At 55.0% G+C, this 13,528-nt stretch overlaps 1 protein-coding gene across 4 annotated transcripts in view; it reads right to left on the reverse strand.

The window, feature by feature from the left end:
• SZT2 (SZT2 subunit of KICSTOR complex) overlaps positions 1-13,528 on the reverse strand; it is a 51,363-nt gene that overhangs the window by 19,738 nt on the left and 18,097 nt on the right. For all 4 annotated transcript variants that reach the window (XM_046662892.1, XM_046662891.1, XM_046662893.1 and 1 more), the window contains 31 exons: positions 11,520-11,730; positions 11,152-11,322; positions 10,464-10,698; positions 10,144-10,273; positions 9,222-9,364; positions 8,825-8,977; positions 8,569-8,683; positions 8,137-8,354; positions 7,831-8,046; positions 7,356-7,434; positions 7,019-7,113; positions 6,578-6,746; positions 6,262-6,376; positions 6,033-6,146; positions 5,643-5,813; positions 5,384-5,478; positions 5,022-5,145; positions 4,754-4,918; positions 4,459-4,663; positions 4,050-4,165; positions 3,671-3,917; positions 2,743-2,884; positions 2,497-2,589; positions 2,263-2,341; positions 1,866-2,159; positions 1,564-1,705; positions 1,286-1,393; positions 1,135-1,198; positions 727-912; positions 207-374; positions 46-118 (listed from right to left, as the gene is read on the reverse strand). In XM_046662892.1, the coding sequence (XP_046518848.1) occupies positions 46-118; positions 207-374; positions 727-912; positions 1,135-1,198; positions 1,286-1,393; positions 1,564-1,705; positions 1,866-2,159; positions 2,263-2,341; positions 2,497-2,589; positions 2,743-2,884; positions 3,671-3,917; positions 4,050-4,165; positions 4,459-4,663; positions 4,754-4,918; positions 5,022-5,145; positions 5,384-5,478; positions 5,643-5,813; positions 6,033-6,146; positions 6,262-6,376; positions 6,578-6,746; positions 7,019-7,113; positions 7,356-7,434; positions 7,831-8,046; positions 8,137-8,354; positions 8,569-8,683; positions 8,825-8,977; positions 9,222-9,364; positions 10,144-10,273; positions 10,464-10,698; positions 11,152-11,322; positions 11,520-11,730 (4,636 nt within the window). The remainder of the gene's footprint in view (positions 1-45; positions 119-206; positions 375-726; positions 913-1,134; positions 1,199-1,285; positions 1,394-1,563; positions 1,706-1,865; positions 2,160-2,262; positions 2,342-2,496; positions 2,590-2,742; positions 2,885-3,670; positions 3,918-4,049; positions 4,166-4,458; positions 4,664-4,753; positions 4,919-5,021; positions 5,146-5,383; positions 5,479-5,642; positions 5,814-6,032; positions 6,147-6,261; positions 6,377-6,577; positions 6,747-7,018; positions 7,114-7,355; positions 7,435-7,830; positions 8,047-8,136; positions 8,355-8,568; positions 8,684-8,824; positions 8,978-9,221; positions 9,365-10,143; positions 10,274-10,463; positions 10,699-11,151; positions 11,323-11,519; positions 11,731-13,528) is intronic.

Genomic DNA, 13,528 nt, shown 5'->3' on the forward strand with positions numbered 1-13,528 from the left:
CCCAGGTCCTGGCCTCCAGACCCTGCTGCCCAAGTCCTCTCTTACCTCCTGGTGGCAGGCTGGGCAGACCCTCAGAATCCTCAGGGGAGCCAGGGACTTGGGGGCTGGTTGTCAGGGCCTAAAGGGTAGGAAGTCAGGACTGAGTACAGGCCCCACACACCAGCCAGTACCCTCAACATTCCCAGGCCAGCCCAGGAAAGACTCACCTCCCCTTCGATGCCTTCAGCCTTGTCCTCGCGGCTGTGCCAGGCCCAGGCTGCTGAAGGGGACTCCCCGTGGGACCCACCTGGCTGTTGGCCAGCTGCCACAAAGAAGAAGCCACTGTCAGGGTCCTCAAGAAGAACATGGCCAGGGAGGTGGAGGCGGCGGAACTCCTGGGGAGCAGGAGCCAAGGTCACAGTTTAGGCAAGAGCAGCCCTCCCTACTTCCTCATAAGACCCCCACAACTACCTGGTGAAGCAGACACTAGCATCCCCATTGCTGAGGTATGAGAAGATTCAGTGACTTGTTTAAGGTTCAACAGGCCAGAGGCAAGGTTGGGAGCTGGGTCTTTTCCCACTGAGTTGGGCTGGCGGGCGTGGGGTGAGGGACAGACAATGTGGTGAGAAGCTGGACAGGAGGGGAATTTTAGGGACTCAAACCAAGACAGGGCTTCCCCTTTTGTATCTGAACTCCAGGAAAGGACAGGCCCCAAAGTGAGTAGGCAGTGTTCTGAGGGCAGCATACCTCCTTGAACTGCGTGAGGGAACGCTCTGGTCCAAACACAAAACTCAGTGGCAGAGTTTGGCGAAGGCAGGTGGAGCGTCCAGGAGAGCTATGGATGTGGGCAGCTGCACGGTGCAGGGCAGGGCTCTGGGGGATGCCCCCTCTTCGGAGTGCCCCCACCATCTCATCCTCCAGCAACCAGCGGATCTATAGTCAGAGAGCAATCCAGAAAGGGCGCCTCCCTTGCTGACTGGGGCATCACCTTACTCTTAGACTGAAACATACTAGAAGATACTCTGCCTCAGACTGAGGGAGGCCTCTCTTTGATCCCAGAATACAGGGGGTACTTTACCTCACTTATATATGGAAAGGGCATCTGTTACAGTGCTGAGGGGCTGTCACCCAGCAAGGGGGAGGGAAGGTCCTCACCTCACTCACAGTGGTCTCAACAGCCAGTCTGTGGGGTGCGGCCAAATTGGACAGTCCTGGGTGCCTAATTGGAAGGAAGGTTTACATACCGGTTTCCTGAAAACACAACCGAGGAGGAAGAAGGAACTCTGAGAGGGAGATAAGAAAGTACCTGTCTTCTCCTGGGGGTGGCAGTGGAGGCCCCAGGCCATCATCTGATCTTAAAGAAGATGGTTGCCCTGGGGATCGTGGGAATGAAGCACTGCTCTCAGAAGTTGACCTGAACAGGGTGGGAGCAAAAGTCAAAGGTCAGCAGCTACTGGCCTCTCAGAGCCTCCTCAGCACTCCTTTCTTGGAATCCTTAAGGCCCCCTTAGTCCCCAAGTGCCCCTAGAGTCCTTGATGGTCCCCAACAAGGCCTCAGATCCCCCCACCAAACTTGCTGCCACACCGGTGGTGCTGAGGGTCCGAGGTCGGGGGGAGCTCCACTTCCAGGGGCAAGGTCAGCACGAAGACGTCCAGAGTGACACTGAGGTCCCTCAGGGGCACTCGGCCTCCAATGGGGGGGCCCTCCAGAATGGAAAGCACTTGGCCTGGGAGAGGGAGAGAGTTAGGTGTTGCTGGGAGCCCTGGGGAAAGTACAGATTCCAAGTTCTCAGCGTTAGAGTTATACCCGTAGGCTCTCTGTTCCCCCATACATGCAGGCAGGCTGTACTGGGATCTGTGCCCCTCCCTGGGCACCCCCAAACTCACCCAGGCAGGTGGGCAGGCTGCATACAGGTACTGAGCTGTGCTGTCCACGCAGCCGCACGGAGCACGTGAGGTGTAGGAAGAGTGGTGGCAGGTCATGCACGAGGCTCTCAGGTCCAGTGGGTGAGTCACCCCCCAGGATACTAAAGGAGTCTTCATCAGGGTTTACAGTGTCTGCATCTGACAGTGAGGCGGAGTCTAGCCCAGCAGGCCCCAGGTCTGGTTCACGGCTCTCGCGGTATTCCACCTCCAGTTCTGGGTCACTCTCAGTGACCACACAGCAGGCTGATGTGTCTCCTAGAGATACATGTCGTGTGGTCAGTGGGAGAGGCTGGCAGTGGAGGCCCCTGAATCCTGGCTTGAAGCCAGTGTTCCCACCTCTACCCACTTGCCCACACACCTTCTTCTCCCATGAGCTCAGCCTCTGAAAACTCCAAGTCACTGACTTTTCTGTCTACTGTGTCCCGGGGGCCCTCATCCTGGGCAAAAGAAAGACACAGCTTGATCCAAGGCAGGACAAGAGTCACATCCAGGTCTTAGGGAACCAAGAGTCAGGAGGATCCGGGTGGGCCAATTGGGGCCTCTGGGGCTACAGGTCAGTGGTATGAGGGAGGTAAGGAAGAAAGCTACTCACCTCTCGCCTGCTGGATGGAGGGCAATAGAAGAAGTAGTGGGGATTGGAGGGCACCGTGCGGAAGTGGAGACCACTGATCTCCAAGAACTTCTCCTGTGTTGGGGTTAGAAGAAGACTATCATGTCAGCCACTCCTGAGCAGCACTCTCCCCCTACTCTAGAACAGACATGAACACGTCCCTAAACCAGAAGAGAATGCTGACCCACTGTGCAGCCACCTCTCTTCTACCCTCATCAAGCTTCCCACCTGGATGAGGCTGTGAAGGGCATCATGTGCTTCTCCTCTCAGCTGGCAGACATCTGTTAGAGAGATCTCCAGGCCAGGGTCTGGATTGCCAGGGACACGGGTGGTCTGAAACTCAGGCTCGCTTAGGTCCTCGGTCTCTATGCTGAGTGGTCAGGGTTGGGGGTAGAGGTGTTGAAGTGTTAAGAACCACCAAGTCCTAGAGGAGCCTGCTTTGCAAATGGGAGCAGCACACGTCTGTCTGTCTCTAGGAAGGGTGCTCAGCACACCAGCAGGGGCAGTAGAAGAGGCAAGGAGAACCAACCCACCCATTTTGGCTCTAACCTCCACATTTCTTAATGGCCAGACATTTCTGTGAAACAGAGGAATGAGTAAGGATGACTCCCAGTTTTCTGACTTGGACCACTGGGCGGAGGGTGATATCATTCACCATGGATGAAAAACCCAGGTGGAGAAGTGAGGTTTGGTAGGAAGAAAATGCATTCATTTTGGGGCCATGAAAGGTGGGGATCTAGAGCTGCAGGCAGGGACCTGGACTGGGCATCGTTAGCATGCTCTTCCCTCTGCTGCCTCTGTTTCCCCAGTGCTAATACACTGCAGATGCCAGACACAGAGCTGTCTGCCAGCCTGCCTTTCTTCCCACCTGCTGGGTCCCTAAAGTGAGCTGCGGACTGATGGCAACTGGCAACTCCCTCCCCCTAATCCAGCTCAGCGCTCCACACCAGAAGAGGAGAGCCAGGAAGGGAGACTGCTGCCCATGCCAAATGGGAGAAAGAAGTCTGGGTGGGAGGCAGAAGCTGGTGACAAGCACTACGGCCTCTCTGGTGTGTGGGTGCTACCTTGCACAGCCATCCTCACAGCTCAGAAGGTCCCTCTGTATAGGGACTTGGTCTGTGTGCCCCCATACACATCACTCCAGGACAATCCTAACCTGGACTCAGAAGCTAGGACAGTTCGTTCCCGAGGCTCAGGGCCCTCCTCGATGCTGCTGCTGAAGGGCCCAGGGCTGAGAGGACCAGGGCTTGGGGGTGCATGAGGCAAACCCTGAGTGTGGCCACACAGTGCAAGCAGAAAAGGGGTGATGTCTACTTCTTGTAGCAGCTCCTCACAGGCATCTACTGCTATCAGCAAGTCCTGGGAGGTCACACTCTGTGCTTGCTGCAAGCTCCGGAACAGCCCTGATGGAAGTGGAAAGAGCCATGAGGGTCAAGCTCTGGAACGAGCTCTCCAGTCCCCATCCCTGTAATCTCTATATCTCTCCCTGCTTTGTTCCTCCTCCCTGATGCTCCCGCACACGGCCTCCTGCTCACCACGGACGTAGCATCGCTGGGCATGCTCCTGCAGCAAGGCACAATGGTTGGCTGCCTCCTTGTGCCTGGGCTCCATCCAGGCTGAGGATGGGGATGGTTGGTCAAGGAACTGAGTCCTACGAATGTGAGGAAAGAGAGAGCTTGGTCAACTCCCCTAAGTGACACGCAAAACTTGCCATCAACCTACACGCCAACGGATTGTCAGTAGGTCCCTATCAATTGTATTCATGGCCCAGCAAATTCAACTGACTTGCCAAAAGAAGCCCAACAAGGAGCTAGCAGGAGATGACTGAGAAGCTAAGTTCCTACCACTGACCATCAACCTGTCTGTCATATCCAAGTGTGTACCTGAGCCTTGGCTAGGGGCCATGGTTCAGGGAGGACCTAGGTCAATACTGGGGGCACTCACCGGAAGATGAGGTCTCGGGGTGCCTGAGGGGGCTGCATGCCAAGCATTTGCTCCCTCAGCGCTTCCAGGGCACAGCTGTAGATGTAGACAGGACACCGGGTTCGGGGTGCATCTGTACTCTCTGTCTGTGGAGCCTGACGCCCACTGTAAGCCTGGAAGTCCTGACGGAAGGGTGGGCTCAGCTCTCCTGGATTCTGGGCACTATCTGTGGGAAGAGGTGTCACATGGTCTTCCAGCCCTCTATTTGTTCCCATTCCCACTCCTGCTTAACTGACTTTAGAGTCAGCAGCCTTACCGCCAGCTGGGGTGACACTGAGGATGGGGACCTGGGACTTTGTGGCCTTGACTCCAGTTCCTCCCAGATCTTTGAGGCTGGAGGCCCCACTCCATTCCCCAAACTTAGGCTTTGTCTCCTCTTGAGAGGGTCCCTCTAGGCCATAGGCAGACAGATGCTGGACATCTGAAGAGGAAAAAAGATACAAATCAGAGCCGCCAGGTGGGCGGGTGAGGGAGCTCCAGAGTTTGAACCTGAGGGGTTAGTGAGGAAGGTCAGCAGTTGGTACCTGAGAAGGTAGCTGGGAGGAAAGTCAGAAACACATGCTGGGGTGTCACAAGCCTTGCATAGCAGCGCCACTGAGGGGGCTGGGCAGAGATGACAGGCTTGAGGGGTTCAGGAGGGCCTACACTCTGTAAAAGACAAAATTAGAGCAATCTATAAGGGACTATGCAACCCCTGCTCCTTCCTCCACCCTGGAGTCCGACCTTAGGCACAGTTTGCAAGATCCAGGACAAAGGGGAATGACGCTATTTTGTCATTGGGAGGAGACCTTCAGTACCCAGGGAGATGGAAAGCTGGGGTACGACTATGTGGTGACAGAAGGAGGTCACTATGAGAAAGGGCTCAAGGGGATGAGTCAGTGCTGACCTGGTTAGGAAGAGCTGAGTCTCCAGGGGCCTGGGTGCTGCTTACTGCTTGAGCCTTCAGGATCCCGGGGCCCCTCGCTGGTGGCCTCTCTGCATCTACAGTCGGGGTAGAGATGGGTGAAGAGGGCCAGGCCAGCAGAGAGGCAGGGCTCTGAGGTAAAGACAGCGGGAGGCGAAAAGCCAAAGACAGAGACTACCTTGTGGGTGGGGGAAAAGGGCTGGGCCAGAGTCTAGTATGAGGACAGAGGTGGGGAGCTCACCTGCACTGTGGCAGGTCCGCCGCAGCACCTCACTCAAGAAGGCAGCCTGGTCAGCGGTAGTCAGCGGGATTTCCCGGTCACTCAGCTCCTGCCCCAGGCAGCTGTGCAGCAGGCACAGCACCATGTCGTTGGTGGGACAGGGCCCCTCGGCGAGAGGGACGCCCTCTGGCTCTGCCCGACACACACTCCACTCAGCACCAAAAGCCTCCTGCTGCCCAATGCCCCCGACTCAGCCCTGACCAGCACAGCCCCACCCCTTCAGCCTCCAAGCCTCCTCCTGCCCCCAGCACTCATCTGCTCATTTGCAGACTCATCTGCTCTCTGTTCTCTAATACTCCCAGGCTAGCTGGCCCTCTAGGTGTGGGGTGAGTGAGTACAAAGTTCACCCACCTCTGGAAAGCAGAAGGAAGAACATCTGGAGCTGCTGGCACTGAGGCAACAGTCCCATTAGGTCAAAACAGAAGGGGATCTCATGGACACAGGTGTCTCCTCCCTGGTCCAATCCTAGCAGGGAGGCAAGGAAGACAAGACTCATGGTGAGACTCAGATTCCCTGTTTGTGGTTGCTTTCTGCCCACCCACTCCCCTGCTCCAACCCTGGGGGCCCCTTCCCCGCTGACCATCAGAGACTCTCAGCTCTGGGGGCAGGGGACTCCATTCCTTGCTCTGGCACAGCTGTATCAGGTATTCAAAGCTCAGCATGGAGCCTATGCAGGCAGCGTCCCGAGGGTGGAGCTAGGGGAGGAATAGCAAAGGTCAGGGGTCAGCCCCTTCTGGCCCAGAGTACCCAGCCTCCAGCTCTCAAGGAAGCCCATACAGTTGCAGACATTCAGAACCCAGAGGTTCAGAGGGACCAGGAAGCCCACAGGCTGTGGTACTCCCAAGGGGATAGTACCCAATCTGGTAAGGGGTGGGGGTCCTTCTGAGGTCACTCACAGCTTGAGGGATCTCAGAGTATGTCAAGTCCTGCAGGTGCTTCCAGCTCTCAGGGCCAGGTCCCACTCGCCCGTACTGCGGCTCCACCCACACCTCAGTGACCAGATTGAGCTCTGAGTCTCCTTCCAGGGCCTCCACTTCCACATCGTTGTCATCATCTGTTGAGAAGCTAAAGGAAGAAGGGCCCTGAGCCTGGGAGAGAGCAGAATCTAATCCACAACCCCATGGCAGGCAGTCACTCCATGGAGGGGGGCAAGGTGGTGGCACACAGGACAGCCACAGTTGCACGTGGCCTTCCTGGACCTGACTGCCTTATGAGGCATCTAAAAATAGCATCTCCTACCCCGACACTCTCCGGGCATGGGAGACAGAACTTCAGGGGACAGTAGGGAGAAGGGGGAACGTGGAGAGAGGCAGCTCTCAGAGAGGGCTCAGTCTCACCTGTCTTTGGTGGAGGTAGAGTGTGGGGGGAAGAGGATGTACTGGACAACGCATGTGTGCCTCTCTTCAACTGCAGCCTGCCCTGGGGGCTCGTTCTGTGGGTAGATTGGGAGATTTTGGGCAGATTTCAGCCAAGGCAGAGATCGCGCCCCACCCAGCTCTGGCCTTCAGAACTTTAGTCCCCTCCCCACATTGTCCTGGGACTGGACATGGCCTTGGGTCTTCTGGCCACAGGGTCCCTGTGAGGCAGTTTCCTGCAGTCACAAACGAGCCCAGAGGCAAGCGTCCCTCTAATGACGGACCTTGGTGGGGAGGTGTCATGAGGTATGGCACATACCTGAATTGGAAGCTCCAGGACCATGTTGATGATTCCTTCTCCACTGCAGGCGAAGTGGAACCCTTCAGAGAGTCGGACTCTGAAGCCCCATAAAGGAGGAGTGGGGACAAGATGAGATGGGGGAAGAGACACTCAGACTACATTCCCCTGGCCCCCACACCACTTCCATATCTACCTTCCAACAGCCATCCAGAAAGACCTGTCTGCAGGAGGCCCTGCTCAGACTACTGGTCCCTCAAGAGTGAACAGGTCCAATTAGGACCTGAGGTCAAAATAAACAGAGGAGGGGGAGAGGAGGAAGGAGAGGGCAGCAGCATGCACTGCTCTATGCTGGACACTCTGCAGAACAGCAGCAGCAAAGGGAGGGCTTAGAGAGGGGCGCTCTCTGGCTTAGGCTTCCTGTCAGCATCCAGACTCAGGGCCTACACTTGCTTTCTCCCTGCCCCAAGTTTCCTGGCAGACTAGGGTGACGTACTCAGTGAGAATGGAGAGGAGCTGGGCAATGGCACTGAGCGGCAGGGCAGGGGCCAGTCCTGATGGGACACTCCAGAGCCAGCGTTGATGGTAGAGGTAGCGGGACAGCGACGCTAGGCTAGAAGAGGCTGAGCGGCCTGACACCAAGGGCAGTGGCCCTGGTGGCTCCAGTGTCAGCAAGAAGGGTGCCCGGTAGTCTAGAGGTAACTTCTCATACCTGGGAAATGGAGGCAATGCTCTACTCATACCAAGCTAAGCCACAGCCCTCCCACATGCTCCTGGCCCCATCCCCACCCTCTGTACCAACCTGATGAGTAGCTTGTCCAGTGGCTTATGCAGGACCACAAGGCAGGGCCGGTCAGATAGGGCTTGCTGTGGCCCCAGCATAGGCGGGGACTTGGAGGGAGAGTTACCCCCACCAATGCCCCCCAGCCCTTTTCGTTTCACCTTGGGTGTTGGCTCCTTGCTTTGCACCCGGTGGGGGAAACGCAGTCGCAGGATCTCTTCCCGTAGGCCCGACACAATCTAAGAGAAAAATGTGGTCAGACCCTCCTCCTTCCATCTCCTTTAGGTCTGGGAGAGGGTCCACAGACAAGGTGAGAGAGGCCTTGGTCTTCGGGCCTTACTTGGTCTAGGGCCTCATCTCTCTACTGGCCCTGCCCCTCTGGGGTTTAGGGAGGAGAAGCTAGTCTACACTCCAGGGTTCCTTGGTCTGGAACTCAGTCAGGGCCCAGCTCACCTTGTGCCGGGCCTGTGCTGGTGTGCCGATGGGAAAACCCAGGCGAAGAACCATGCATGGCGCCTTGGAAATGATGCGGACCATGTAGAACGAGGAGGGGGGCTGGTCTGGGGCACTGGGAAGAAATGGGAGTCAGTGAGCAGCTCTAGGCTGGGAGTAAATAGATTCAGGAGGAAGCAGGGATGACGTATAGGGTTAGAGGAAGAGACATGGGATGAGGCGGCAGGGAGGAGTGAAGGGACTTCACTCTGCCCACCTGGAGAGCAGCTTCACGTAGGAATAGCCCTCGACTAGCACGAAGCTGCTCCAGTCGCGAAGCAGAGAAGTCAGCGAGGAGTGCGAGATCCTGCACTGGACAGTGCTGTAGCGCCCATTGCTGCCTGGGGTGTGCAAGTGCTTGGGGATTGGTCTGGGGAGAGGGGTGTGGAGTGAGGTCAGACCTCCCAGTCCCAATCTTGGGGGAAAAGAACAGTTGCTACCTCTCTCTTCTAGGCCCTGTCTGAGGATATGCGGGTTGATGAGCAGGAAGACTAGGAAAGGGTCATAGTTTTTCTTGGTCAAGATTGGTAATGGCTCATCTGCTGCTTCCCCATCACTCCCTGCCCCCTCACCCCTGCTCCCCACCCCAACTATGGCCCTAGGAGGATACCCACGTGTCATGCTCCAAGATTAGCACTAGGCGATGCATGTGCAGCCAACGCTGCCATGAATTAGCATCCATGGACAGCACTGGCTTCCAGTAGGCAGCAAACTGGGCGTGAGATGAGTCGGACCCACCGTGTTGAAGGGAGAGCACCTGGGGACAGGAATGACAGGTTATAGGAGCACTCATGGAGAAGGAGGGTACAACCTCCAAACAGCAAATAGAATCACGGGGTTCAGGGGGTCGGAGATGGTAGTGGTTTAAGGCTGAAGGAACCTATAGCCCAGCCTGGGATGGCAGCAAAAACTGTCTCCAATACAAAGGCTAGATTAGGATGAATGAGTCCAGGGACAGGCTGTGTGGCCTTTTAAAGTTGAATCCAGACAAAGGACGGGACTTGCCATGTTTCTATCACTGACTTTGGAGGAAAGCCTTTGAGTGACGGCAGGACCTCAGAATGAAGCATCTGCACAATGGCATAAACTCCCTGCCAGTCAGTGCTAACCTGATAGCCATGGGCTGAGTGTGAAGAAAGCAGGGCCAAGAAAGCAATGCTCTTCAGGAAGTGCACAGTTCACGGTGGTCAGCCATAGTGGGAAATGGGTGAAGGTGGTGGGGAGGCCAGAGTGTGCCATGTGGAGATGGGGCGAGGGGCTCGCAGTTGGCTGGGATACCACTACCTAGCTATACTGTAGGTCTTTGCCTCTGACACCCGGGATCTGCTGAGGACAGCCTGTCTCTATAGATTCTTCTCCTCCCCCAGGGGCTTGAAAGGAGGGAGAATTGCTCTCAAGGCTAAAGCTCAGGGTTCTGGTTTGGGTGCCTCAGACTTGAGAGGGAAGGACAAAGAGGGTGGTTCTGGGCTCCAGTGCGTCACCATTCCAAGTTTGGGTGGGCACAAAATGGGAATAATGAGTACCAGAGCCACTCACCGGGGTGGTGGAGCCGGGAGGGATGTAGAAGAGGGGCACTCCACTCTTGGTGCTATCAGGAAGCGTGAAATGTTCTGGGACTGAAGAGAAGGACTGAAGGTGGGCTAGCATCTGGTCCGTCTGGTTAATGCTGCAGAAAGAGGGCCAACCCTAAGCCATACCTGACTTTGGTGGATGCAGAGGAGGGGAGCTCCAGGGGGACATGGGACCCTGGACATGAGCCTGGTGTTCAGGGTGACTCTCTCCAGGTCCCAGCTTCACACATCTGTCCCTCCATGCAACAAATGGGGCCTCACTCACTGAGCGGTGACCTGCCTCACCTCTGCAGCGTGTTCCAGAACCGCCGGATAACGTGGGTGCGATACAGCGAGCGAATGGGTTGCCTTAGTGCACAGGACACATCATGCAGAATGTCATAGCCACCTTCCATTGTCACTTCCACCCGTGTTCCTCGAGGGCCCTCGAGCTCCAGGGGCCAGGGCGCCACAGCCACGTACTCGATGCGCATGTTGTGTTTCCACAGCAGCACCAGCTTTACTTCCAGCTGGGACCCTCCTTCAGCGGAAGCAGGAGGGCTAGTTAGGGGCAGAAGGCATAGGACTCCAGGCCTGGGACTGAGTCCTATCTGAAACCCCCATCTGCCTTATGGAACTCTAGCCTGGCCAAAGGTTTGAAGCATGGTGCCATAGATTTCAGGCTCAAAGCCTACCAACTGTCACAAAGAGAAGTTTAGGAGTAATCTGAAAACAAAGCCAAGATCAGGACACCACACAACCATCAGCTGACTCACCTCAGGCAACAGAGGATGAAATTGGGAAGCTAAATGCTAAGAGAACTAAGCCCTGAAGGCAACTTGGAACTCACTTGTCTCAAATGACAAGCAGAATCTTTCACATTGTGACACCCTTTCATGTGTGCTACAGGTGTGTCTTTTACTTCTTTCAACAGGTCCTCCCCACACAAAATCTGAGAGACTTGTGGGATACAGCAAGGTCTAGTGACCCTTACCTTTGGCCAGTGTGACTTCTCGGACACTATAGCCCTCTCGAAGCCGTACAGACACGGTGCTGACCAAGTCAGCTGGCACCTCCTTCTCAGTGTGCTTCTTCCGGCGCAGGGCCAAGGCAGGGTTGCTGCTGGCGGAGACCAGGTGCTCATTAAACAGGCGGTGCTGGGAGCCTAGAAGACCAGTGAGGATGGGGAAGGGGAAAGTGGTTATCTGTTGGCTGACAGGGATACAGCGGGGGAGGCTACATTGAAATTACGGGAAGAGAGCAGTGCCAGAGTAGAGAGCCCCAGTCATCCTTTCAGTCCCCATCACCTCAGGGTCCATTCTCCACTCCCTGTTCCCACACCTGCCCCAGCCTGCCCCTCACCGCAATAATATTCAGGGTTCAGGGCTTCCCCACTGCGCAGGAAGGAGTAGAGGAGGAATGCCCGGTGGTAGACAGTCAGACCCAGGTTGCCTGGCTCGGGCTCAGGACAAGTGGACAGGTAGGAGCCAAATGTTGCCATTGCGATGAACTTCATCAATTCCACATTGGGCACGTGGCCAAAACTGCAGTCATAAGAGTAAACTCCACCCACCTGGAGAAAGTGAGCAATTAGAGACCTGGCTCCAAAAGAGGCATCAGAGTAGGAAGTACAAGAGAGGAAGAGATGGGGCTGGGTGGCCACTCCCATCCCCTGGACCACAGAGTGGGAAGTGGGCCAGTGCTCTCCCAGGACAGACCACTGCTCTGCAACTTTCCTTCCCTGAGCCCTTCTGTCTGAAGCCCATGCCACTGGCCACACCCTTCTTCCTTAACGTCAAATACCAGCCTGCTCCCATTCACTTAAGACTCTGGCAACTGGTTCACTGGCTTCATGTCATCATCCCAAGAGATGTCAGTGTCTCTCTTACAAAGTGCTTCTCAAACTTTAGGATGCATACAAAACACCTGAGGATTTTGTTAAAAATGCAGTAGGTGTGGTGTGGGGCTTGAGATCTTGCATTTCTAACAAGGTCCCTGGTGATGCCAATGCTGCTGGTCTGTGGACCAGATTTTGAGTACAAAGGCAAACTACATACGACCTGTGAGCCAAATCCAGCCTATCACCTATTTTTGTAAATAAAGTTTTATTGGAACACAGCCATGCTTATTCATTTTCACATTGTCTATGGCTGTTTTCACACTACAAGAGCAGAGCTGAGTAGCTGTGACAACTGTGCGGCCCTCAAAGCTTAAAATAATTACTAGCTGGCCCTTCACAGAAAATGTTTGCAGACCTATTCTAGATGGTTCCTTCAATTTCCTGGCCTCTCAGTTCCTTAACCTGAGAACTCCAGGTTAAGTCCTCCAGGTTAAGAACAATCTCCGGGAACTTTCTCTATTCCACTCACCTGCCCACTGGCTACACGCTGGCTCTTGGCTCCACCTGGAACTACTTCATCTTTGCAGTTTCAACTGCCACATCCCACTGATTACATACAACGTACTCCTTTAGGTTTCATCTATCCTCCTTCTCCTGCTGCTCTTTGATCTCATTAAGACTGCCAGGGCTTGAACCTCTGCTTTCTTCAAGTTTATCCACATCCTCCTGGCTCTCCGTCCTCAATCCAGCCTGCACCCTACGTTCAAGCAACTTCATAGGCATCATTCTCAACTCCCTCGTCCTCTTCGCTTTTTTCTGCTTCCATCCCAAAACCCCAACTAGGATCAGAGCCTCTCTACTCGGATCCCCAATGGGATCCCAATGGATCCCAAATGGAGAACACTGCACAGCTGTGTAGGTTGGTACCACACCAAAACATATGACACCCAACCCAGCTAGTTTTTCAGGGCTGTCCCAGTACTGTGTCTTCTTCCCAACTCTGGCCTCCCTCCCTTACAGTACTCATCTTCACCCTTTACTTCAGAGAGAAATCAGAGGCCCTTGGCAGAATTTATTGACATCTTCACTTCTACCTTCTAGTCTGAAAGAGTGACACTCCTGCTCTAGAGTCCCCCAATCTGTTTCTTGAGCCCATGGCCTCCTGTCAATTTAGGGACTTCATCACACTTCCTTTTCTTTCCCTTATTTTCAAACTCTGCTTCTCCATGGCTCCTTAGAAACATGCTTAAGTCTCTAGCTTAAAAAAAAAAACAACGGGCCAGCCCAGTGACACAATGGTTAGGTTTGCACACTCCGCTTCGGCGGCCCAGGGGTTCACCAGTTCGGATCCTGGGCATGGACCTACACTGCTTATCAAGCCATGCTGAGGCAGGTGCCCCACATATGAAGTAGAAGAAGAAAAAGAGGAGGATTGGTGGCAGATGTTAGCTCAGGGCTAATCTTCCTAAAAAAAAAGAAAAGAAAAAAACAAAACAAAACAAAACACCCCTCTCCTTCCACCCTGTATTTC

The sequence above is a fragment of the Equus quagga genome, chromosome 5 (assembly GCF_021613505.1).
Source record: "Equus quagga isolate Etosha38 chromosome 5, UCLA_HA_Equagga_1.0, whole genome shotgun sequence".
Classification (NCBI taxonomy): domain Eukaryota; kingdom Metazoa; phylum Chordata; class Mammalia; order Perissodactyla; family Equidae; genus Equus; species Equus quagga.